General features: G+C 43.3%; 2 protein-coding genes across 6 annotated transcripts in view; one reads left to right on the forward strand and one right to left on the reverse strand.

Moving 5' to 3' along the window:
• Positions 1 to 14,090, reverse strand: part of BRI3 (brain protein I3) — a 37,642-nt gene extending 23,552 nt beyond the window's left edge. Inside the window, exons 1-2 of the mRNA XM_030211968.1 lie at positions 13,632 to 14,090; positions 5,358 to 5,496 (exon numbers count right to left, since the gene is read on the reverse strand). Coding sequence (XP_030067828.1) covers positions 5,358 to 5,496; positions 13,632 to 13,791 — 299 coding nt within the window. The 5' untranslated portion in view covers positions 13,792 to 14,090. The remainder of the gene's footprint in view (positions 1 to 5,357; positions 5,497 to 13,631) is intronic.
• Positions 14,091 to 14,208: 118 nt separating this feature from the next.
• TECPR1 (tectonin beta-propeller repeat containing 1) overlaps positions 14,209 to 27,552 on the forward strand; it is a 111,134-nt gene continuing 97,790 nt past the window's right edge. For 2 of the 5 annotated variants that reach the window (XM_030211962.1, XM_030211967.1), the window contains exons 1-2: positions 19,305 to 19,392; positions 26,708 to 26,940. In XM_030211962.1, the coding sequence (XP_030067822.1) occupies positions 26,716 to 26,940 (225 nt within the window). In that variant the 5' untranslated portion in view covers positions 19,305 to 19,392; positions 26,708 to 26,715. Of the gene's footprint in view, positions 14,326 to 19,299; positions 19,393 to 26,707; positions 26,941 to 27,552 lie in introns of those variants that run through there. The other 3 variants (XM_030211964.1, XM_030211966.1, XM_030211963.1) reach the window with 3 other exon arrangements.

Consider the following 27,552-nt stretch of genomic DNA (forward strand, 5'->3'; position numbering starts at 1 on the left):
GAAAACGGATAGGGAGCCAGTGAAGGGTCTTGAGGAGAGGGGTAGTATGAGTAAAGCGACCCTGGCGGAAGACGAGACGGGCAGCAGAGTTTTGAACAGACCGGAGAGGGGAGAGGTGACTAAGTGGGAGGCCAGCAAGAAGCAGATTGCAGTAGTCTAAACGAGAGGTGACAAGGGTGTGAATGAGGGTTTTGGTAGAGTGCTCGGAAAGAAAGGGGCGGATTTTACGGATGTTGTAAAGAAAGAAACGACAGGTCTTGGCAATCTGAAAGACCGTGAAATCAATATAACAAGGCCAGAAAGCAATTTTGTGCTCCCCCCCCCCAGAGAAGGGGGCTTATGAGTGTGCATTGGCTCACAGACCCCATGCTGAATTTATTTGCTTATATTGCTCCAATTGGCTGGGGTTGATCAGCAGGCCTCATGACAGATGTGGACTTCATCCTATTGTCTTCATCCCAAAAATGTATGCAGCTGTTGGTCTGGGGTCAGCCATGAGCTCAGGGCTCAATAAGGATTAATGTTTTAAGAGGGCAAGGAGCTCGCCAAGAAGCAGGGAAGAAGACCCTGAGAACTGATGATTAGGAGTGTAAATAAAAGTGCTAGGAACATAATAGCCAAACTGAGTCAATCTAGCCCAGTACCTTGCTTCCAACAGTGGCCAATCCAGGTCACAAGTACTAGCAGAAACCCAATTAGTAGCAACATTCCATGCTACCAAAATGGATTATTCTGTTTTGAGCAGGTGTAAATCCCGACGCCTAAATTAGATGCGGACCAGGTGTATTCTATGACAACGTGCATAGATTTGAGAAATGCCCACAATCTGCCTATTCCATGCCCATGGCCCCTTTTCAACTATGCGACTTAGAATTCACACGTCTCACATTGCAGAATACACTGAGGCAGCTGTGCGCGTGAGTTTTCATTATTGCCAGTCAATTATTTTGTTAATTGCAATTTTTGGCGCCGATTGGCTTAAGTAGGAAGGTGCCTCTGTTTCAAAAAAAAGTCTCCTGTGAGCTGACTGAAGTACTGTGTAAAATTCTGGAGACTGCACCTTCAAAGAGACAAACTGAATCGAGTCAATCCAGAGACAGCTCCTACAATGGTCTTTTGTCATAAAGCATACAAGGACAAAGATCTCAATATGTACACTCTGGAAGAATGGCAGATGCCATAACTCCACGGCATAAATGCATTAAGAGGAAAACCACTTTCAATTGAAAGGAAGCTCTGGAATGAAGACAAAAGAGGTAATCTAAGGAAATAATTCCGGAAAGAAAGGGGTAACAGATGCATGGAACAGCCTACCAGTAAAAAGTATTGGAAATGAAGATTGCATCTTAAGTCAAGAAAGCATGGGACAAGCACAGAAGATCCCCGACAGAGAGGAAGGAATCATAGAGCTTAATAGCTGGTATGGATGAGCAGACTGGACAGGTCACACGGTCTTTATCACCCACCATTTCTCTGTTTCTCTGATAGGTTAGCAAGGATGTGGTCTAAAGCAGTGTTTCCCCAAGTCCAGTCTTGGAGTACCCCTTGCCAGTCAGGTTTTCAGGACGTCCACAATGAATTGGGAAACACTGGTCTAAAGCACTTTCAATTATCAGTCCTTTATTATGGATTAACTGCCAAGAGAAATTAAAGTCAAAACATTAAATATTTAAGATTTAAGTAGGATGCTAAAGGCTGCTGGGTTTGTATTTGTTTGTTTTTTTAAAGCTTTGTCAGACAATGCCAGAGGGACCTTGGTAGAGTTTTAGGCAATTTATGTTTTGGAGAAAGGAGAAACAGGGATGATATGATACAGACGTTCAAATATTTGAAAGGTATTAATCCGCAAACGAACCTTTTCCGGAGACAGGAAGGCGGTAGAACTAGAGGACATGAATTCAGGTTGAACGGGGGCAGACTCAGGACTAATATCAGGAAGTATTTTTTCACGCAGAGGGTGGTGGATATGTGGAATGACCTGCCGTGGGAGGTGGTGGAGATGAAAACGGTAATGGAATTCAAACATGCGTGGGATAAACACCAAGGAATCCTGTTTAGAAGGAATCGTTCCGTGGAATCTTAGCAGAGATTGGGTTGTGACGCCGGTAATTGGGAAACAAAACGGGAGCTGGGCAGACTTCTAAGGTCTACGCCCTGATCATGACTGAATAGATAAGGGATGGGCTGGAGTGTAAATTTAAGGGGCTTCGATGTTAGCTTCCGAACTTAGTACAAGAACAGTACTGGGCAGACTTCTACTGTCTGTGCCCTGAGAAAGGCAAAGACAAATCAAACTCAGGTATACATATAAAGTATCACATACCATGTAAAATGAGTTTATCTTGTTGGGCAGACTGGAATGGTCCGTTCAGGTCTTTATCTGCAGTCATTTACTATGTTACTTTGTTACTCTTTGGGGTTCTACATGGAATGTTGCTACTAATTGGGATTCCAGAATCTTGTAACTCTTTAGGATTCCAGAATCTTCAGAACTTTTAGTACAAGAGCAGTACTGGGCAGACTTCTACTGTCTGTGCCTTGAGAAAGGAAAGGACAAATCAAACTCAGGTATACGTATAAACTCATTTATATGGTATGTGATACTTTTATCTTGTTGGCCAGACTGGATGGGCCGTACAGGTCTTTATCTGCCGTCATTTACTATGTTACTATGCTGTACACCTCTAAAAGGTTTGCCCTAGGTGAGCAGTATATTAAGTGCTTTTAAGTAAAAAAATTTTTAAACCACATGTAGTGGTGTAAATTCTGCTCATCCAGCCCCCTCCACTTTCCTAGTCACTTCTGCATCAAAGAAGAGGAAAGGGGACTATTACCCTACCCGAATCTTCAGGGTGTGCCCCTGCTCCAAGATTAATGGAGGATGCAATTTCCTCATCCTCTCATCCACGGACCCTCTAAAAACATGGCTCCTTGGAGGGCCTGGAATTTTAGCTTACACAGGGGTGGGTGGGGGGGGGGAGGAATCTAAAGTAAATGATTATTCTGAAATGTTTAGTCCCCACACACTACTGGGGTCACTTTTCCTCCTTTATGGGGGGCTTTTATCTTAGGTAGGGCACAAAATACAAACAATGGACTATTTTGATTTAGTTTTATGGAATCGATGGTTCAATCATAAATTGATTATGGATGTGACTGTAGGACAAACTGGTCTCTCTACCTGCCATCATTTACTATATTACTATAAATTCATTGTAAACCATATTGGCCAAGCTATTGACCAGAGGGAAAAATTGGTGTATAAATATTTCAAGATAGATAAAAGTCTACGTTTTCAGAGATTAGCTTTTAGATCCATCAGGAGATAAAAGCCATCTGGTTGCCGTTCTGGCTTCTGTCCAGGACCTGGGAGTCATGATGTACCTGCACATACCCCCAACCTCCACCCTCCTTGGTATGCAGCTTTTTCCTTCTCTTATGCTCCCACCATTATGGCACAATGAGCTTTCCTACAAAGCTTCAAAGCATTTACTTAAAGTACATAAGCACTGCCAAACTGGGACAGACCGAAGGTCCATCAAGCCCAGCATCCTGTTTCCAACAGTGGCCAATACAGGTCACAAGTACCTAGCAAGATCCCAAAAAATACAATACATTTTATGCTGCTTATTCTAGAAATAAGCAGTGGATTTTCCCCAAGTCCATTTCAATAATGGTCTATTGACTTTTCTTTAAGGAAGCCACCCAAACTGTTTTTAAACCCCGCTAAGCTAACTGCTTTTACTACATTCTCTGGCAACAAATTCCAGCGTTTAATTACACATTTATGTGCACTTCCAGCCCAGCCAATACAGCAACAGTCTTTTTGCTGAGACAAAGGACATAATTCCCTGCAGAACTAGATATGTATGCCCAAGACAGTCAATAGATTGTCAACTCAAGTAATGGCCAAAACTCTCCCCCAAAAGCAATGATGAGAGACTCCAGAGTAGCCTCACAAGGAGTCAATGCCAGACCCCAGGAATCAACCCTGAATGCTCTACAAAATAGCACTGCCACTGGGTCATCAACCCAACCCTGTAGTTGCTCAAGTTATTGATTACACCAACTACAGCCTGGCCAAAACATAGTGATGGGGGACGATATCAATAAAATATACAAGATTCTTGTATATCCCTAAAATAAGGGTCCAATGTGGTTTACAGAATGGTAATAAAACAATTTACAATCATTTCAGTGTCCTTTACCAAGGAGAGGGGGATAACTACACAAATCATAATCTTCTCTGCCCATATGAACCCTAAAAGGGCTTTTGCATCCCCCATACTAAAAGAGAAACCTTTTACAAAATGACTTCCAGATGGAGAAAGCAGATTTTGACTTTCAAGGCATAAGGGCTACTACTACTAATCATTTCTATAGTGCTACTAGATGTACGCAGCGCTGTACACTTGAACATGAAGAGACCGTCCCTCCTCGACAGAGCTTACAATCTACTTAGGACAGACAAACAGGACAAATAAGGGACAAGGACACAGAGTAGCAAGATTTCGGAATCCCAAAGAATAGCAAGATTCTGTGTAGAAATCAAAGAGTAGCAAGATTCCGGAATCCCAAAGACTACTACTACTAATCATTTCTATAGCGCTACTAGATGTACGCAGCGCTGTACACTTGAACATGAAGAGACAGTCCCTGCTCGACAGAGCTTACAATCTAATTAGGACAGAAACAGGACAAATAAGAGATAAGGGAATATTAAAGTGAGGATGATAAAATAAGGGTTCTGAACAAGTGAATAAGGGTTAGAAGTTAAAAGCAGCATCAAAAAGGTGGGCTTTTAGCTTAGATTTGAAGACGGCCAGAGATGGAGCTTGATGTACCGGCTCAGGAAGTCTATTCCAGGCATATGGTGCAGCAAGACAAAAGGAACGGAGTCTGGAGTTAGCTGTGGAGGAGAAGGGTGCAGATGAGAGAGATTTACCCAGTGAACGGAGTTCCCGGGGAGGAATGTAGGGAGAGATGAGAGTGGAGAGGTACTGAGGAGCTGCAGAGTGAATGCACTTATAAGTCAATAAGAGGAGTTTGAACTGTATGCGGAAATGGATAGGAAGCCAGTGAAGTGACTTGAGGAGAGAGCTAATATGAGCATAACGACACTGGCGGAATATTAGGTGAAGTGGGCTACACGCAAATACCACCAGGGTTTAATGAAAGAACCCTTTAACCTACAGCTGCCTGCCACTGCACAAGTCCCTATGGCTTCACTTACTGACACTGCTCATATTTTAGCGAACAAACATTCTTCTCAAAGCAGGTCAGAATATATTTATTTAATAAATTAATAAAAATACAGGTTTCACATTTTGTAGAACTTTCAAAAAGAAGTCACATACCTGCATGCGGGACAACCCCCAACCACTACCACAGAAGTGGTGGTGACAGGCTGCTGGATGATGGTGTATGTGCTAGGATAGTTCATCTGCGGTGGCCCCTGGGGGCCAGGAGGTGGAGGAGGAGGAGGAGTAGGGTATCCTAGAACCAAAAAAAAAAAAAAAAAATCACAAACATGAGTTTCGTTGAATATTACAGCTTCCAGGTAACTAAAGGAATTTTTAACCCACAGAAAACAAAGATATATTTTCTTAAGAGTTCTTCTACCCTGTCCAATGTGTGCAGGCACTTTTCCAGTTAACACACAATTCTTGTTTTTATTACCTAACTCACTTTATCTTCTATAAACTGTATTTCTCATTCCGGAAATGGCGATCGCCATTACGGCATAATGTAAGCCACATTGAGCCTGCAAATAGGTGGGAAAATGTGGGACACAAATGCAACAAATAAATAAAGATACCATATGTAGATTTTAAGTGTGGGGGTGGGGAGGAAGGTGAAGTAGGATTGCATCACCTGAGCCTTGAATTGGTTTGCACTGAAAATATTACACCGGTCATCAGAACCAAAGTGCCTCCTACTGGAAAAAAAAGGGAAGCTGACCTCAATGGCTTTCTATACAGAGAACTACTCAGTTGCAGAACCTCACATCAAACACACTGTGGCCCAATGCAGCAAGGTATGTAAGGTTTTGCACACATAACTCTGCCTTAGCACACAATTTTATGAGTGCACAATGCAAAAAAAAAAAAAAAATCTTCTACACACAAGCTAACCATGCATATAGTCTTGCTCGGATACCAGCACATTTAAACCCACGATAATGCAGCTCAGTGCAGATGTAGAGAAGTGCATGGAAGACCGAAAGGCCACGTACAACACTGGGGTTTTCACTCAAAGTCAGATTAAGAATCTGTAAGTCCTGATGGCAGGTGAACAATTAGGAAGGAGGCTAGTGTTGCAAGCAAATCAGTACACTACAAAAATATTAAAAGGTGCTCATTTTCAAAAAAACACAAAGTTACATGGAGGCGTATTTTCAAAGCACTTAGACTTACGCAGTTACACAGAGGGGCATAATCGAATGGGGCGCCCAAGTTTTCCTGAGGGCGTCCTCGCAGGATGTCCCCGCGAAGGGGCGGGGAAACCCGTATTATCGAAACAAGATGGGCAGCCATCTTTCGTTTTGATAATACGGTTGGGGACGCCCAAATCTCAACATTTAGGTCGACCTTAGAGATGGTCATCCCCAATTTTCGGCCATAATGGAAACCGAGGACGCCCATCTCAGAAACAACTAAATCCAAGCCATTTGGTCACGGGAGGAGCCAGCATTCATAGTGCACTGGTCCCCTCTCACATGCCAGGACACCAACCGGGCACCCTAGGGGCACTGCAGTGGACTTCAGAAAAAGCTCCCAGGTGCATAGCTCCCTTAACTTGGGTGCTGAGCCTCCCCCAACCCCCACCAAAACCCACTCCCCACAACTGTAAACCACTACCATAGCCCTTAGGGATGAAGGGGGGCACCTAGATGTGGGTACAGTGGGTTTGTGGTGGGTTTTGGAGGTCTCACATTTACCACCACAAGTTTAACAGGTGGGAGGGGGGGATGGGCCTGGGTCCGCCTGCTTGAAGTGCACTGCAGCACCCGCTAAAACTGCTCCAGGGACCTGCATACTGCTGTCATGGAGCTGGGTATGATATTTGAGGCTGGCATAGAGGCTGGAAAAAATATTTTAAAAAACAATTTAGGGTGGGAGGAGGTTAGTGACTACTGGGGGAGTAGGGGGAGGTCATCCCTAATTCCCTCCGGTGGTCATCTGGTCATTTAGGGCACATTTGTGTGGCTTGGTCGTAAAAAAAAAAAAAAAAAAGACCAAGTAAAGTCAGCCAAGTGTTCGTCAGGGACGCCCTTCTTTTTTCCATTATCGGCCGAGGACGCCCATGTGTTAAGCACGCCCCAGTCCCACCTTCACTATGTTCCTTCAGTGCTTCTGACAGTAGATGCTGAGAAAGCTTTTGACAGAGCAGATTTATGTTTCAAGTTTTGAAAATCATAGGGATGGAGAATAAACTCTTTGCATGAGTAAAAGCATTATACGAGTCCCCACTATAGAATGACATGGGGACAAATACTTGGCAAGATCACACAAAAGTTCAATACATTTTATGCTGCTTATGCCAGAAATAAAGCAGTGGATTTTCCCCAAGTCAATTTAATAATGGTCTATGGACTTTTCCTTTAGGTAGCTGTCCAGACCTTTTTAAAACCCCGCTAAGCTAACTGTCTTTACCACATTCTCTGGCAATGAATTCCACAGTTTAAATTGCACGTTGCGTGAAGAAAACATTTCTCCTATTCGTATTAAATTTACTACTTTATAGCTTCATCGCACGCCCCCTAGTCCTAGTATTTTTGAAAAAAAGTCAACAAATGATTCACTCCACTCATTTTATAGATCTCTATCATATCTCCCCTCGGCCATCTTTTCTCCAAGGTGAAGAGCCCTACATGCTTCAGCCTTTCCTCACAGGGAAGGTGTCCCATCCCCTTTATCATTTTCGTCACCTGTCTCTGTACCTTTTCTAATTCCACTATATCTTTTTTGAGAGACGGTGACCAGAATTGAACACAATATTCAAGGTGCGGTCGCACCATGGACCGATACAAAAGGCATAACATCCTCACTTTTGGTTTTCCATTCCTTTCCCCAATAATACCTACCATTCTATTTGCTTTCTTAGCTGCCACAGCGCACTGAGAAGAGGGTTTCAACGTATCATCAACTAGAATGCAGAGATCCCTTTCTTGCTCGGTGACTCCTAAATGTGGAACCTTGCATTATGTAGCACAAAAAACACACACACATCTGACTAAAGCACCACAATTGGAAGCCAGAAGGGAAAGGAAAGGTCAAGCTGCATCCTAGCTTCTTGGTGAAAGAGGTACCAGTACTGTGTACCGATGTGCACTAGTGCATAATACCAATAATAAAAAAAAAGCCTCCTGCATTTATCCCTTTATTCACAGTTAAGCATGTAGCTTTTCATTTTGTATTCACCTATGTTTTGACATTAAAAAAGGGGAACACACCAGTCCAATTGCAGATCATTCCCTGAGGGATTTTTTTTTAGTCTCTTCTCCTCGCTATCTGCTGTCTGAATCAGGAAGGAAGGCAAGTTTTACCAAATAAAGGGATGTAAAGAGACACCTTGTGGTGATGTGCCAAACTGCACAGGATTTATTTTGGTGGTCAAGGCTCGGATTCTACTACAGTAAACAAAGCAGCCCAACCCACCGCATCTTCTCACGCTTATTGTCTGATTTGTTACATTTGTATCCCACATTTTCCCACCTATTTGCAGGCTCAATGTGGCTTACATAATACCGTACAGGCGATCGGTATGGAAACAAATACAATTTGGTATTAGGGTCGGGTAAGGATAGTACCTTCAGGTACATAGGGATAGAAAATAGGAAGGAATATATAATGTCCAGTACAATCTATGGTTTTGCTGTGTTGCAGGGTTGAGGCATCTAAGTTAGGTCGGTGGGGAATGCTTTTCTGAATAAGTAGGTCTTTAATGATCTCCTAAAGGTTAGGTGGTCGTAGATTGTTTTCACAGTCTTTGGCAAGTGCATTCCACAATTGTGTGCCTATGTAGGAGAAGTTGGATGCATAGGTTAATTTGTATCCGAGTCCTTTGCAGCTTGGGTAGTGGAGATTCAAGTAGGTGCGTGATGCTCTGGTTCTATTTCTGGTTGGCAGATCGATCAGGTCGACCCATATATCCTGGGACTGCGTCGTACATAATCTTAACAGAATAATTCAGAAGTCTGACTGAACACTAAGCAGAAACCTTATTAAAAATTTAAAAGATCATTTGTAAAAGCGCTAAATGTCCAAAGCAACACTACCTGCCGCATAATGCCCAGAAAACGAAGCCGCAATTATACCCTGATGAAATAAGCCACCCATTTCAGGCACTGCCACAGAAGCAGTATTGCAATGAATATTTTGGAAACTTATAAATCTTATTTTTAAAACCCTAAAATTATTTTCTAGGCTCCTTAAGTGCTAAAGCTAGATTTCTAGAACTGAAACTCCATGTCCCTTCCACAGGGCTCCCAGGCTGATTTAATTAGCGTTTTCTCAGCCAATTGTATTGCAGGTACACTGAACCATGTATCAGTCCAGGACTGTCATTCAACGTGTTTGGGTGTGACTGTACTGTTTGTATACAGTAGATTTGGGGCATATTTCATGAATGCAATATGATGCCTCAGAAGCCAAAATCAACTAGGCAGCAATAGTAAAACAGAGGTTACCCAGATTCCAGACTGCAAATTTTGGGACAACCTTGGACTAATGACCACTCCATCTTGGCGCAGGATCAGGCATTACTAATCTCACACTGGTTTGGAAGCAAGCTCAAAACCAGGCCTAGCCCATAAAGTCTATAGCCTAGAACCGGGTAACTCTGCATCTCTGTGAAGTCAACCAGAAGAAAACTGGGAGTACCATTTGCATTATGAACAGTCTGGAAACCAACATTTAGGTGTGCCTTCAGTAAAGTGCTGGGAAATAAAGATTTTGACTTCTTACGGGGAGCCATAAGGCAAAGGCTCTCAGAAGAACTGTCCCAAGGCAAAGAATTTATTTGTGGCCTCATTGAAGCACATCCCTGATTAAGATTTTAAGATACATTTAAAATGCCAACCACCAATAAAACCATTAGCTTTAATAATCACATCTAGAAGTGTTGCCTTTCTTGCTAAAACAAAAATTTATGGAATGTGCTTATTGACTTCTCTAACATCTCCTGGGGGGCTTCCTCAAATCTGAGATAAACAAACAAGGAGGGTACTGCATGCTCTGAACAGGGAGTTAGAACAGAGCAAACCACAATACAGTATAAGCAGAGAAAGGATGAGGACACAGCAACTCAGACTTATGCCACAAGCCAGTGGTTCCCAAACCTGGTCCTAGAGGCACCCCGGCCAGTCAGGTTTTCAGGATATCCACAATGAATATTCATGAGAGACTTGCATGTACTGCCTCCAATGAGTGCAAATCTCTCTCATGAATATTCATTGTGGATATCCTGAAAACCTGACTGGCTGGGGGGGTGCCTCCAGGACCAGGTTTGGGAACCACTGCCATAAGCCAAACCTAAGCAACCTCCTGCACTCCAGGCCTTATTCTTAAACAGAAAGTTCAGAATGTGCTTTGCGTTTTCTTGTGAGGGGGAAGGAAGAATACTGCAATTCTTAAAGGACCTTAATAGCAACTTCACATGTAGAGCAAAACTCAATCCAAGGCTTGGGAGCCAAAACTTCAATAGCCCAAGTACCCCAGACAATAGAATATATATTATATATATATAATAAAACTCACCCTCAACATTCTGAGGACACCGACGTCACTGTCAGGTCCTCCAGGCACTTCCTTCCGGCTCGAAGGGTTCGTGGTGGTGAAGCCATCGAAAACACTGTTGGGGCCCCGCCCTCGCGTCAAACGTGATGACGTCGAGGGCGGAGCAATGGCGTCAGTGGCTTCACAACCAACCACTCAGCAGATTGAAGGTGGCGTGCCGAGGTCCGCAACAATGGCAGTCAGTGTCTTCACAACGCCGAAGGGGTGAGTGGGGTGGGGGGGGGTCGGGAGGAAAACCGTGCTAGCACCCGTTTCATTTCCGCCAGAAACGGGCATGTTTTACTAGTATATATATATATTTTTTTTTTTTGCCCTATTTTGTTGGACTGAATTCCAGATTTTATTTCTCAAAGTAAATGCATTTATTTAACAAAGCGAGAACTTTTTCCAAAGTCTGTACACCCTTTAAAAACACCAGCTTATTTCAGCGATATTATTTAATATGTACACTTTCATTGCCCCAGTTTAGGCTGAAGGTCTAGGTCAGTGTTTCTCAACCCAGTCCTCTGGGCACAGCCAGCCAGTTGGGTTTTCAAGAGAATCAAAATGACTAGTCTTGAGATAGAAGGCAGTGCGTGCAAATCTCTTTCTGCATAGTCATTGTGGATATCTTGAAAACCCAACTGGCTGGGTGTACCTGAGGACTGGGTTAAGAAACATTGGTGTAGGGGAGCTGGTACCAGGAAGAGGAACTAAGACAGTCTCCAGTGGAGATAAAGACAAGTAGGAGGCCAACTAAAGTTGGACTGATAAATGAGTCTTACCTTTTTACGCCCTAAAAAGCAGAACTACTCAACACTTCCGAATCTGCATCCAGCAGCACACCCTAAAATAAATTTACTAGGCCCTAAATCAATTTAACACATGCTAACCCGTGACTTCACAGGTGCTGAAACATTCTAATGAACAGAAAATTACAATATAAATCTCATTTTTAAGAAAGTCCAAAAAAAAAACTGGATAAAAGTCTGGAAATGTCAAACAAAATATATCAAAAGCATTTTCTATGCACAACACTATAAAACATTTTGAAAAGCCAGTTTTGAAGTAAGGATAAGAGCTGAAAGTTGATCTTTAATGATTTTGACTACATTTTAAAGTTTGTCTAGTGCCTTTCCAAGCCAAGATTGCTCGAAGTGGCTTTACCTGATAATTAATAGCTGTGGAGTTTTGGAAAGTAAACATAGCCTTTACTATGGATCTACCTAGATCTGAGCCACTGGGCCAATTCTTATTGAAACCCCCTGCATTTCACTTCCAAAACATGTAAGGAACCAATACAACTTTAAGGGGCCCTTTTACTAAACCTTACGTAGCACAGCCTGTGGGCCAAATGGTACTTAATGCACACAAAATGTCTCTCAGCATGCACTAAGCTTTTAAAGTGACTAATGAGAACACTGAACCAAGTGGAGGAGTGGCCTAGTGGTTAGGGTGGTGGACTTTGGTCCTGGGGAACTGAGGAACTGAGTTCGATTCCCACTTCAGGCACAGGCAGCTTGTGACTCTGGGCAAGTCACTTAACCCTCCATTGCCCCATGTAAGCCGCATTGAGCCTGCCATGAGTGGAAAAGCGTGGGGTACAAATGTAACAAAAATAAAATAGATACTATTGGAGATTCTACATGGAATGTTGCTACTATTGGAGATTCTACACGGAATGTTGGTATTCCACTAGCAACATTCCATGTGGAAGGCTGCGCTGGCTTCTGTTTCTGTGAGTCTGACGTGCAGAACGTCAGACTCACAGAAGCAGAAGCCTGCGCGGCCACATTGGTGATCTGCAAGGGCCGACTTCTACATAGAATGTTGCTAGTGGAACTCTGGGCAAGTCACGTAACCCTCCATTGCCCCATGTAAGCCGCAATGAGCCTGCCATGAGTGGGAAAGCGCGGGGTACAAATGTAACAAAACAAAAAAAAAAAGCAGCAAAACATCTTGCTGTATAGAAAAAAAAAAAGCAAAAAAATATCAACTATTAGCAGGAAAGTAAAGAAATTGAAAGATTAAGACAAATAGTACTAGCAAACGATACAACACACACTGGCAAATAGTTATCTGTAAGGATCTAATTGATGTTGCTTCTTTAAACCTGCAACAGAACAGTTTTTCAGCCTATCCACAAAACTTGAAATAAGAGTGCTGTGTGTCTCTATAGAGATTTCACAATCAAAAAATAAACGAGATCGATAACATGCAAATCCTAACTCGTCTAACACCTCCAATGAAGCACAGACTGAACACCAAACTGGATAAAATTCACTGTTTAAATTATAACTTTTTTTTCCCACCACATACGCTGTTAAAGTAAACAGTGGAGCGTCTCAGACCTGTTGCCAAATACTCTTGAGGCACAACCACTGTATCCATTATATATTTGGCTTTCAACTTTTCTTTCAAAATTACAAGCACAAAGCACACTGTAGGCAATCTAAGCCTTTCAGAGCCAACGCTGAGGAGTAGCCTTAGGATGCAAAAATTACGAAAATGATGTTACTTGCATTTGCACAACGGAGCTGAGCTCTGACGTGTGCACCTGAGCCGTTAGTTCCCCAAATGTTGGCAGAATATTTATTTGTTGCCACACGATTGCAAAAGATAAAATTCGGTCTTTGCCCACTTAGGGCCCAATTCACTAAAGCTTTTTACCTCAGATACAAAGGAAGGGAGTGGGACACTCTTTGAAGCGTTACAGTACTACTTACCCTTGGAATACATTAAAAAATTGCTTATTAATTAACATTCTCCAGAAACAGTAAATACATAGTCAAGATCAAATCTAACTTCAGAGCTTTTTTAGTGTACAAAGATGGGCAGCAACGCGATACTCACCTGAAGCACTGGGGTAGGAATATGGAGGAGGGGCCTGGAAACCAGGCTGGGGAGGGGGAATCGCCCCGTAATTGTTCTGCTGTTGCCCATACTCATAGCCCCCAGGCATCACAGGGCTGTAAGCTGGAGGTCTTTCCTGCAGAAGAGGCTTGGTATCCATCCTCCTGGAAAAGTATTCCTGATCCGTCTTCTGTATGCACCAAGGCCAGTTTTCCAAAGACTTTTTTTTTGTGTGATGGGAGGGTGGGGGCGGGGGATTCAAGAAAGAAGAATCCGAAAGCAATGCAAGAGCAAAGTGCAGGAAACAGCCTCCCGTTTCAGCAGCCGCACAAGTTTGAGCGAGTGCTTCATCCAGCCCCGAGCAGGGTGGTAGTGGTGGCGGCGCTCGTTCTCCGTCACCTGCACCCACGACGTCCCTCCCTCCGCTTCTCGGCCACGATCCGTAACTGGGGAGAGCTGGACTTTTTACCCCCACGGAATTAAAAAAAAAAAAAATGTGCTTTCCTGCTTGCACTCAGGCCAGTCACAAGACTCGAGTCATGTGACGAGCCCGGGGTTCTGTGACTCGGCCAAAGGAAACCCTTCTTAAAGGCGCAGTGCACCCGCCGCTGTTGCAGCAAGGCAACCCGGGGGTGGGGGGAGGGGGAGCGTAGACGGGCATCCTGCCCTGCCCTCTGGAAACCACCCGACCTAGGTAGGTGCCGCCGCCGACTCTTCTGTCTACAGTGAGAAACGCAGCCTTGCTAAATGGTCTGATATGTTTTTTGATGCATCTTTGTGATCTGGGTATCAGTATCTATCGCAATATAGTGTCGGATCCTCCACTTCCGACGTGACTGCCTGAGTGTGCCTGACGCGTATTTGTTATGATGAGCTTCTGCATCCTTCCCATACATGCCAAAGTATTATTGATTTTATCACCTCTCTTGCAAGGTTTCCTTTTCTGATTCTCCACCCAGAGACTGGAGGAGAGAGGGCTGCTGCTCTAGACCGATGCCTAGGGCTGCTGTGCGTGCGATTGACCACGAGTTGCAACAATAATTATACCCTGCTACTCCCTCTTCCCTTCTAAAGGTATATGGGGGGAGGAGTTGGGGGACACTAGGCCACCAGGGCAGGTGGGGTGGGTTAGGATTACCTAATGGGCCACCAGGGGCAGGTTTTTTTTTTGTGTCAGGGAGGATAGCTAGAGGTCTACCAGACCTCCAGCCAGCCCCCTTGTGCCTTTGTGTGGGGGAGAGGGCTGGAGGTCCATCAGACCTCAAGCCCCATGTGTCCAGGGAGTGGAGGAGGGGGGAGGGAGAAGGCCACCAGGGAAACTTGTCTGAAGAGGGGGGAACCTTCTGTTTGACAGGTCTGGGCCTTTTTATTTTGACACCTCGGACCTGTGAAACAACTTCTGCAGGAGGATTGTGCTTTGGGCATATCCTCAGGCAGAATTACCCCCATGATCGAAACTAATAGTGTGCATAAATTTGAATGCTATTAGTTTTATCATCAGGGCTTTAGTTCCATGCACTGTTCTGGCGCTAATTTTTCAGCGCTGTTCAGAACAGCACAGGGAATTTGATCATCAGCCCAAAGTTCCATAGGTTACTATGTAACTTTGTAAGCCTTGTGCTTTGAAAATACACCTCATAGTAATCAATTAAACTTTGTAAGTCTTAAGTGCTTTGAAAATGAGCACCATCAGCACTTATGTGCCTTTCTAAAATAGGCTCCCAGAAGCAGCCCCAATGGCAGGCAAATTCTAGCACAAACATGTATATCTGCCTCAAAGGTGTAAACGTGTGTGTGTACATTATTTTTTTTTTAAACACTAGCCCCTAGATTCTGTGTAGGTTGCCCAAAGTTGGACATGCAAATGTGGGTGTGAATCCCAGATCCACATGCAAACTGATCATTTAATGAGCCTTTAATAATCAATAATTGCTGTTAATTGGCAGCAATTTGGAGTTACATTCATATCTGCTCTCCGCGCTTTTCAATAATAGCCCTCACCTGCCCTTCCTCTTCTCCCACAACAGCCCTCCTTTCTTTCCTGCCGCCCTTCCTTTAAAACTTTTATTTTACCTCAAGTCAAAGTGGCAGGCTCGGCTCACCTCCAGCCTTCCCTTTCCTTCCCCCTCAGTGTCCCACCCTCCTCTGACGTAATTTCCTCTTTCTGCTAGGGCGGGACACTGAGAGGGAAGGGAAGGCTGGAGGCGAGCCGATTACGTAGTAGCTCATTTGCATACGGTTACGAACCCAGCCAGCCATCCATGGATACAGATTGACAAAATGTATTATATAGGAGACTAGATGTTCAGCCTTTTACTATTTAGCCCTGAAATTGTAGAATGATCTTTCCCCATGCATTCATGCCGAGCAATCCGTCCCAGCTTTCAAGAAGACTTTAAAGACCCACTTTTTTTTTTACTTGGCCTTTGATGGGGTCTGTTGATCTCGGACTAGGATCAGGATATGTCAACTTGTGAGTAATTGGTATGTTTCTGTTCTTCATATGAGTGATGGTCTCTTTCCTATTAATTCTCTGGCGTTCCTTTGCTGCATACTATTTTACAATTGGTATATTTGTAATCTGTCTAGACCTGCCTGTTGGAATAGGTGGTATAACAAGTTTTTAATAAACAATAAAACCGCCGCCTCAGGGAGCCAGGGCCAAAATCACTTTACAGAAACAGGTGCTCTTCAACTTTCATCCATATTTATTGGGTAATCCTGAAAACTCAACTAACTAGGTGTGCCTCAAGGAGAGGGTTAAGAAGTGCTGTGATAATAAACCTCTCTTCCCAGAGTTTCTAAGTTACCCAATTCCAGGATGGAGATTTAGGTCAGTCCTGGATTTCTGCCAGCCTCACCTGCAGCATTATAATGCCTGTAGCACTGATTTCAATGGGTAGAATCAGGGACTACAAATACCACATTGGCTTGGAATGTAAGTTTAAAACTAGGCCTGACCTAAAAGTCTCCCTCCTTGAACTGGGTAACTTGGTTGCTCTGAGCCTTCCTGCAGACCAGGTTAGATTTTACTAAGTCACAATCATACAAGCGGTCACTACCTTTACCACCACCAGCTTTTTCTATAGCAGTACGAGATGTCCACAGTGCCGTTCAAATAAACATGGAACTTACAAATCCACAGAGCTGCCAGTTGTCACTCACCTTGAGTTTGACTTTGGCAAAGACAAGTATTGAAATCAAAATATGTTATTTAGCCAGATGCTGGCACACTGACTCCTTTTCAATGCTTCTCTAAAGTTGGGGGTAGTCCCGGAGGACTGGAGAAGAGATACAGTCCCTCTGCACAAAAGCTGAAGGAAGAGGTTGTCAACTTCAGGCCAGTAAGTAAATTAATGGGAATGCTTTTAAAACAGAGAATAGCAAAGTTCTTGGAATCCAATGGATTACAGGACCCGAGGCAACATGGTTTCACTAGAGGCAGGTCTTGTCAGACAAATCTAATTAATTTCTTTGACTGGCTGACCAGAGAATTGAATCGAGGGAGAGCGCTAGATGTGGTGTATTTAGATTTTGCAAAGCCTTTGACATGGTTCCACATAGACAACTGGTTAATAAACCGAGTGCCCTCGGTATGAGCCCTAAAGTGACTGACTGGGTTAGGAACTGGTTAAGTAGAAGACCTCAGAGGGTAGTAATAAATGGAGCTCATTCTGAGGAAAAGGATGTTACCACTGGTGTGCTGCAAGATTTGGTTCTTGGGCCAGTTCTTTTTAACATTTTTATAAGTGATATTGTGGATGAGCTGTCTGGCAAGGTTTGCTTCTTTGCAGATTATACCAAAATCTATAATTTATTATTACATTTGTACCCCGCGCTTTCCCACACATAGCAGGTTCAATGCGGCTTACATAGTAAATAGAATAACAAAGTCTTGTAAGGAGAAATATTCCAAACTGTAGTAAACATAGTAATAGGGTAGACACCCCTGATGGTATGGATAACATGAGGAAGGACTTAGCAAAGCTAGAGGAATGGTCTGGAATTTGCCAGCTAAGATTAAATGCTAAAAAATGCAGGGTCATGCTTTTAGGCTGCACAAACCCAAGGAAACGGTACATGAAAGAGGAGCGAGACTTGGTTGCGATCATAGATGATGATCTTAAGGTGGCCAAACAGGTAGAAAAGGCGACCGCAAAAGCTAGAAGGATGCTCGGGTGCATAGGGAGAGGAGTGGCCAGTAGGAAAAAGGAAGTGATGATACCCCTGCATAAGACTCTGGTGAGGCCTCATTTAGAACTACTGTGTACAATTCTGGATACCACACCTTCAGAAAGATATAAACAGGACGGAGTTGGTCCACATGGCGGGTACTAAAATGGTCAGAGTCTTCATCACTGACAGGGCCGGTCTTAGGCAGAGGCGACTAAGGCGACCGCATAGGGCCCCGCGCAGCGCCTCAACTCTGCCTCGTTCGTGCCTCCGCTCCGACCTCCGCCGCTGCTCGCCTTAGTCGCCTGAGATGATCCCCATTCCCGCGGCTCGGCCACTCTGCTCCCGCCACCACCGGCGCGGCATCCACCCCTGGCTTGGGCCCGCTACTAATTGTAGTGGACTTGAACTGAATAATTTCTGGGGAGGGGAGGTTTCATGATAGCATTGTGCTTATTATTTCAATCAGGTTTTTTTGTACAAGTTTACCTTCATTTGTCTTTATTTGAAATTTTGTAAATAAAAAAATGTTCTAAAAATGGAATAATCTTATCAATGGGGTGGAGCTAGGGTGGGGGTGGGGCTAGGGTAGGCGGGGCTAGGATGGGGCCCCACCAAATTGGTCTGCATAGGGCCCTGCACTTGCTAAAACCGGCCCTGATCACTGAAGACACATCTCTTCCAAAAGGCCTACAAAGAAAACACATAGCCTACAAAACTACCTCAATAATCCACACAGCTACTACAGTTCACCTCTATACTACCTAACACTTCCCGTCTATCTTCCCTTACCTAACCTTCAAACATCAATAATTGTACCTGTTACCATGAAATGATTCTGTAGATCTTCCTGTACATAATCTTCAAACATTAAGCACTGTACCTGTTATCTTGAATTGATTATGTCATAACCACACTCTGTAAGCCACATTGAGCCTGCAAATAGGTGGGAAAATGTGGGATACATATGCAATAAATAAATAAAAGGACCCCTATGGAAAATATTAGGGATACTCAAAGAAAAGTATGCTGTATGAATAGGCGAGTATCAAGAAGACCTGTGATTGGAAGTACCTCGTCTGACAGACAGAAATGTGATTCGCATTGAGCCACGAGTTTTTATTAACGGGTACGTTATGTTTGATTTTCAGTTTGGTAAGTACTCCATGGATTTTTTTTCTACTATATTAATGAAATAGAATAGATTATTCCTTAGCCGATTAATGCAAATTTATGTAGTAGACATTCCCCCCAGCTGACGTTTTACAGTGTCAACTGTGCGCAGCACAGAAATTGCAAGCCACAGTCTGCCGGGTCCGCGGATAGCTTAAGTCCTCTCTGCATCCCCAAACACGCCCTTTCCAGCAGTCACCACGCCCCCTCCATCTGACGTCACTCTTGCTTAGACCAACAACAGCTTGCCCTGGCCTCTCCCTGCCAGCGATGACCAATGAGCGCGTCGAGGCTTGCACGGTGCTTCCGTAGGCGTGGCGGGTACAGCTGCTGCGCTGAACAGTTCTATGACAGGTGATCCTTGGTGCGTTGGGGTTCTTGGGCTCGCGCTTTCTCACTTCCCTGTCTCGCGCAGGTGAGTGACCACGGCCGGCGCCTCAGAGGACCTCAGGAACATGTGTCCTGTTGCAGCCTGTCTTGTGCTCGGCCCCGGGTCTCGTACGTGCAGCGGGACGGACTAGGGCCCAGGCCTGTGTGGAGCTACCAGGGAGGGAATGGTAGGAGCAGGTGTGCTGCTGCACTACAGCCACGTCTGCTGTAGCCAGTGTGCATCCCCGTTATAGCTCTGCTGCACTACAGCCACGTCTGCTGTAGCCTACGTGCATCCCCGTTATAGCGCTGCTGCCACAGTGCCACTGCAGCTAGAACATTCAGGAACCCGGCTATATTTATTTATTTATTGCAAGATGTTTATGTCTTTGTGCAATTTTGCAGTGCATAATCCCACATTGGATCTAGAAGAGATTCCTGGCAGCATGTCATGCATGCTAATTGTAACCTAAACTTATCCGATTGATGTTTTTTGTGATTTTCTGGGGAAAAAAGGACTTATATAGCATTGGGAGTACGTATGTATCATCTTTGAATAATTCCTGGGCCAGTAAACGTTATTACATTTTGCTAAGAATTCAATAATTTAGGCACGAGTTAATTTGTTTTCACAAAATGACTAAAATAGTTATTTCATAAAATTATAAACTAGGCTTAGGTCTGATCATGGTGCATCCAGCTTTGCATCCTGTCTCCAGTGATGAATGTTCTACCTTCACAGCTGTGTGTGCTTGTTTATTTTCAGTGTGTATTGTACTGACAGTTTACAGTTAACATAAAATACTTCCTGCTTCGGTCCTGTAATCTTTACACTCGTAGATTATTTAAAATGATTTTTATTGAGAAAAAAAAAATAAATGCATCAATAAGCCAAAATGTTAATAAAAGCATAATATGATTGTTACAATTTGGCTTTTCACATATTAGAGAATATTCCTCTATCCTCTACACCTTCCCCTTAATGAATAACTGAATTGTCAAGATACCATGAGATTTTGTACTCTTACAGTCTCTGTGACTGTTGGGCAGACTATGAGGTCTTTATCTGCTGTCATTTGCAATCTATTCACATCTATAATCCTATCCAACCCTCCCCCACCCCCCAACCAACCTGCCTCAAATTCATCCCCCAATCCTCCAGTGACTCATGGGATCTAAAAAACCCGTCTTCTAAGGCACGGGTTCCCCAAACTTTTTTGGTTCATGGCACCCTTAGTGTCTGAGCAATTTTTCACAGCACCCCCTTTGGCCACATGGGTTTTTGCAAACCCCCCCCCCCCCCCCCCCCCCCCGCCATATGGGTCTCCGTATCCCTCCCAGCCACATAGGCCTCCCTTTCCCTGCAGCCCCCTCTTTCCAGAAAGTTCAGCACAACATTCCCTGCAGCCCCTCTCCTTCCATAGATCCAGCACACCTCTGCCTTCCCCAAATCCAGCATCGCTAGCTACCTTCCTTCCAGCAGGTCCAGGATTACTGCCACTTCCTTCTCCTTCCCCCGCCACCGCTGCAGTGCTTGCAGCTTACATTTTCAGGCCGTCCGCGATTCACACAGGCAGGCAGTCCCTGGCCTTCCCAGTCTGCCATGTCCGTCCCTCTCTGATGCAACTTCTTCTTGTGAGGGCTGGATGTGGCAGAGGGAAGTCCGTGCAGTGCCTGTGTGAATCAAAGATGGCCCGAAAATGTAAGCTGTGAGCACTTCAGTGGTGGCGGGGGAAGAAGCAGAAAGAGGGAGATTCCAGATCTGCGGAAGGGGAAAGTAGGGAGCGATGCTGGATTGTGGGCGGCGGAAAGGAGGTCACGATGTGCTGTGGCACCCCTGACAGTTCGCTCTATGCACCAGGGTGCCATGGTGCACAGTTTGGGAAACGCTGTTCTAAGGCTTAATGTAGGAGAGATCGCTCTGGACCATTGCTCATATTCATATCATTAAGCCCCTAGCTTCTAAATCTAGGTCACAAATCATTTACTACACTCATAGGTTAAATGTTGCATGTGACACCTTCTCTCCAGACTCCTTGAGACTTGCTTTGTTCATACCTCAGCCAGATATAACTTTTAGCCCTATTGGTCAGTTCAAGAGCCCCTATCACCTTGGGTTGTCCTCTGCATCCCTGCTATAGAGACAAAATTGCCATCTTGTCTCCAAGTATGTATGCATTCATTCATTCTTGTATCCCACGATTATCCAAAAATGAGTTTCTGTTCAATGTGGCTTACGTTTAACAGTTATAGGAGAGCTCTTGTCCTTCCTTTCACCCTTGCAAATTAATCTCCCTTTGCACCAATTTGGCATTCATCAACTACAGCAGTGGTTCCCAAAATTGGTCCTGGAGGCACCCCAGCCAGTCAGGTTTTCAGTATATCCACAATGAATATTCATGAGATAGATTTGTATGTAGTGGAGGCAATGGATGTTGAAAGAAATTGTACATGAGGGGTTGAAAATGTTTCTATTTGGGATCAAAATAACACTAAAAATTTATCAGACTAGGACTAAATGGTGTGGGGGGGGAAAAACTGGTGAAAAGACACATCGAGTATGAAAGCAAGTGAGACTGCCCCCCCCCCTTCCACCGCTCCCTTCTTTCTCTTGTGCAGCTTTCTGCTCTGTTCTCTTTTTGGTACCTCCTGGCTCTTAGTGAGTTTGAGCAGTACAATATTCAGACTTTGTGCCATTCTCATGAGAATGTGTGACTCAAACTCAGTGACAACCACACCGGGAGTAAATCTGCAACAGTGTGTGTGTGGTGTTTTTTTTTTTTTTAAATCGAATACTTAAAAACAAACAAAAAATCATAAAACCACCTAACATAATACAGCAACAAAATACAATCTTCCCATCTAAAAATTGTACGGTGGAAGGACCTTTGTATCCAGATGGTTAAGGTAACTCTGGACTACTGGACTCCATCCACCCATCAAAGATAATTATCATTTTTAGTAACAGCATTTTTTATTAAATTTATACGTATGTCTTCGGTGTATCCCCCAATATGGTATGCAAAATCTTAGCTTTCATGCATCCAAACAGGTCCCAGGTCATCAACCATCAGTCTTATATCTTAACATTAATCCATGTTTCTAGGAGGCAGTCCTGTACATCAAGGGGTAGAGAAAGGTCCAACTGAAATTGCCTTTTTACGGAGTCACATTTATGACAGCTTGAAACCTGATGTTAAATGCCAGTGCCCAACTCATGGCATTTCAGTGCGTGAATGGCGCTATTCATTGTGTACAACTTTTTGTACTGACCACGTCCCCTTTTGAGTTATCGTTAGATGATTTAGATGCAGGGTATTATAGAATAGCACAAAGGATGATGTACATGCAAATTCAAATTAGTGCCAATGAAGGGCAATTATTGTTAAGGTTTATTAATTCATACTCGATAGCTTATTTACCAATTTAGTTGCGCTCACCTTGACACCATGCCTAAATTTCTGTGACAAGTTTTTCTCACTATATATAGGAAGTATGCATGTAAATGTGTACCCTTCCTAGAGTCTACCCATGTGCATGCCCACCTGTAAAATGTGTCCTATGTAGGATATTCGTATATGCTTATATTTTGAATATTTATGTGTGTAACTGGCATGTAAATGTTTTTTTTAGTTCAAGTGTATTAACTTTACAAAAAATATGATCAAGTATACAAAGTACAAAAACAAAAAATAAACAATCATAAACATATGTAGAAAGTTTCAAACATTGCAACATCATTATATATGCAGTGGCATTACAAATGATTAGAAATGATAACTTTTATTCAGGTTTACTTTATCGTGACATCATACAAAGGAAACAGTGATATCCAAAATATCATAAACAATTTCTTAAACTTAATTTTGGCAGAATTTGACTACTTGGCCCATGTTTTGAGAAACAAATGCATGGAATTATTACATTCGGCTAATATGTTTTCATATTTAAGAATCATACTTACACTAGCCCACCAAAAACAAAAAGAGACCAATTTAAAATTCTTCCAATTCTTTATAATAGTGAAAAATGCTATGGCCAAAAGTGTGTCAAACAATGTATAGTTACATTTATGACCTGCTTGCTTTAATCCTGCAGAGCGAAATATCATAAGGTGAAATGTAAAAGGCAAACTCTTGTGAAAAATAGCACATATGCGATCCCTTACTGATGTCCAGAAAATTTGTAGATCAGGACAAGAAAAGCACATATGTTCTAATGTACCTAGGCTACTATTACAGGACCAACACAAGTTGGGATGATGTAGAATCCACCTTGTGCTGTTTGACTGGAGTCCGCAAAGCTTTGTGTGCTAATAGAAAAAGTGGAGCCGAAGCACTAGGTTTCATGGATTTTGTCCAATACCATTCCCATAATGTATCGGACATGCTATGATTGTCACTGGAATGTAAATGTTAGCAACTGCTGTATATTGTGCTGAAACAACAGCACCAGTAGCAGCCTGGGACGAGGTGAGGGGTGGGTTAACTGACTGGAGAGAAGCTGAGTTGATACAGATGGGAGAGGTGAAATGAGATTCATATTGGCTAAGATGGAAGAGGAAATGAAGGGAGCTTCAGGCAGAAGGGGAAGTGGAGAGAAAGATTGTGTGTTGGGGGGAGGTGCAGGCTTCAGACTTGTTATATAAGTTGAGTGCACCTGGGCAGCTGATGACTCACGCTCCCTTGTCCAGGACACTGCTTTGTCCAGCAGTGCTTCTGGGTCTTACAGTGAAGATTTTGTTGCCAAAGAGGCCCTTGTTGAAGATAGTGATACGGGGCACATTTTTGAAAAGTGCTGAAAATAATGAATGCATAAGAGGCGTAATTTGCAGAGTCCTTCAAAAGCTGGCTTTAGAGACTAAAGATTCTGTGAAAGCAGAAGTACCTGCTAGTTTCAACATGCTGCTTTCCTTGCTTCTGTTTCCAGTATGGCTCTTCCCCAAGTGTTCTTTTCTGTTCTAGTATATTTTGGACTCGATTTCAAAACACATAGAGGCATATTTTCAAAGCACTTTGGGAGGCTAAGTTCCATAGGTTTCTATGGAACTTTGGGAGGCTAAGTGCTTTGAAAATATGCCTCTTAGACTTACAAAGTTCCGTTTGGCTCATTTTCAAAAGAGAAAAATGTCCAAAAAGTGGCATAAACCTGCATTTGGGTGTCTTTCTCACAAAAACATCCAAAGTGATATTTTCAAAACCAATTGTTAGACGTTTTTCAATGTTGTCTAGCAGAAGTGCGTTCAAATCATAAAGAAGTGTGTCGGGGGCATGTTAAGGGGCGGGATCTGAGTGTTCCTAACACTTGGATGTCCAGGGCTATAAGTTGGATGTTTTGGTCTAGACCTGCTTTATTAATGAATAAGCCACAAAAAAGTGCCCTAAATGACTAGATGACCACTGGAAAGAATCAGGGATGACCTCCCCTTACTCCCCCAGTGGTCACTAACCCCCTCCCACCCCCAAAAAATGTGATTAAGAACATTACTTACCAGCCTCTATGCCAGCATCAAATGAAATACTCAGGTCCATTAGAGCAGCAAGCAGGTCCCTGGAGTAGTCTAGTGGTGGGTGCAGTGCAGACAGGTGGACCCAGGCCCATACCTCCCCCTACCTGTTACACTTGTGGTAGAAACTGTGAGCCCTGCAAAACTCACCAGAAACCCACTGTACCAACATATAGGTGCCCCCTTCACCCAAAAGGGCTATTATAGTGGTGTACAGTTGCGGGTAGTGAGTTTTGGGGGGCTCAGCAGACAAGATAAGGGAGCAATGGTGAGATGTGTACCTGGGACCTTTATTGTGAAGTCCACTGCAGTGCCCCCTAGTGTGCCCCACTGCTCTGCTGGGATGTTTGTGTAGCCAGTCTACTAAGAATGCTGGCTCCTCCTACATCCCAGTGGCTTGATTTTGTGCATTTTTCAGTTGGACTTTTTTTGTTGTTGTTGGAAAGTGGACCAAATAAACACACAGCATAAAAACATCAAGCAAATAGCCATTTTCGAAAAAAAAATTTCTGTTGTGAAAATCACTATATTACCTCTTGAATTTTGGATGTTTTTAGCAAAACCTCCTAAGTCGCTTCACTGGCTCCCTATCCGCTTCCGCATACAGTTCAAACTTCTCCTTTTGACCTACAAGTGCATCCACTCCGCAGCTCCTCAGTACCTTTCCGCTCTCATCTCTCCCTACACTCCTCCCTGTGAACTCCGTTCGCTGGGTAAATGTCTCCTGTCGTCTCCCTTCTCCCCCACTGCCAACTCCCGGCTCCGTTCCTTCTATCTTGCTGCTCCCTATGCCTGGAATAGACTCCCTGAGCCAGTACGTCAGGCTCAGTCTCTGGCTGTCTTCAAGTCTAGGCTTAAAGCCCACCTCTTTGCTACTGCTTTCGACTCCTAACCATGACTCTCTTACTCAACACCCTCACTTATCACCCCTACCACTGCAATTTCCCCACCCCTAGCTGTCTGTTCGTCTGTCCAATTTAGATTGTAAGCTCTGTTGAGCAGGGACTGGCTTTTCATGTTAATTTGTACAGCGCTGCGTTAGTCTAGTAGCGCTATAGAAATGTTTAATAGTAGTAGTAGTAATATCGAAAATGCCCCTCAACGTTGCAAGTCTTAAGTGCTTTGAAAATATGCCTCCACATAACTTTGGAAGTCTAGGTGCTTTGAAAATGACCACCTTTTATATTTTACATTTTCATGCAATCTTGGAATAAAAGGGCATTCATGTAAAAATTAGACAGTTTAAAGGAGTCAATGGGAAGGACACAGATATTTATTAACATCTGAGATAAATCCATCTCCATACAATTGTATTATTTGGAAATGTCTTCCTTTTTTGTTCTTGTTCTGCTTCTTCTTTCTGTTATTTTATTAAAAGAAAATTAATAGATTTGTCAGGAAAGACAAATAGACAACAGTTTCAGTTTTTTCAGACAAGTAGACAACAGTCTTTTGTTGACCCTATCAGAATATTAACTGGATGTAAGTTTGTTTCACGGTAGGAAATAATATGTGGTCAGAAGAAATGAAAGGCAAACTCAAAACATCATACCTCGTCTAAGAGATCCTATGTAAGATATCCTTAAGGACGGTGGGGGTAGGGTAGTAGAGGACTTATAAAAACACAAAAGCTAATGTTCAAATATTCGTTTTTTGTTTCTTGCAGCTGGATGAAGAGATTTTTGCTTTGTACACTGTACCTTTTATGTTGCATTTTATTCTTGCTAATAAAAATGAATTACATTAAAAAAATATCCACAAGGAATCTCTACACATCTTGAGAACATGTTGAAAAATTGCAGTGATGTGCATGTGTTCTTTATTCACTGATGTGCGTTTTTTTTTTTTTCCTCAGAAGCTGCCATGTCTAATTCCGTACTCTGGGCTGTTGATATTTTGGGGAAAGTGTACACTCTTTCCACAGCTGGCCTGCACTGGGAGCTCTGCAAAGATCCACAGCCAGAGTTCAAACGAGTTTCAGCCACCAGGCAGTGCTGCTGGGGACTGGCTTGTGACCAGCAGATATATGTGTACGTGCTTGCCAGCGATCTGCCGATCAGATATCAGGAAGAAACCTATGAGAACCAGGTATTGAGGTCATTGTAAAGTGGCTCTTCCTGTCTGAGCATAAGCCAGTGGGTGGAAGCAGCAGGTTTCTTGGAGGAAATTAGGTTGAATATATAATACTAGTAAAAAAGGCCCATTTCTTAACGCAATGAAACGGGCGCTAGCAATGTAACGAGTTCCTGCCATTAATGTTTCCACGGTTGTATTCTGAATATAATTGTTGTTTACATGTGTAAGATTTCTTTATATACAATATTTTTTGTGTAAACTGTGTTACAATGTGGTAAAAGTTTTCCTTGTTCAGGCCCTTCAATCAGTTTAACAATCACATCAGAAGAGCTCCTTACTTGTGAGATGCAACATACAGTTGCCCATGTGAGAGACTGAGAGTGACAGTGTGTTTTACAGACAGTGTAAGAGAGAGATTCAAAGAGTGATTGTGTGTGTGTATGTGATGTTTGTGTGTGTGTGTGTGATGTGTGTGAGTGACAAACAAGCTCATTTTCAAAGCACTTAGCCTCCCAAAGTTCCATAGAAACCTATGGAACTTAGCCTCCCAAAGTGCTTTGAAAATATGCCTCAAAGTGATTAAATGTTTATCTTCCCTTCCGTTCTGTGCACTTGCCTCCATTG

The sequence above is a fragment of the Microcaecilia unicolor genome, chromosome 8 (genome assembly GCF_901765095.1).
Source record: "Microcaecilia unicolor chromosome 8, aMicUni1.1, whole genome shotgun sequence".
Classification (NCBI taxonomy): domain Eukaryota; kingdom Metazoa; phylum Chordata; class Amphibia; order Gymnophiona; family Siphonopidae; genus Microcaecilia; species Microcaecilia unicolor.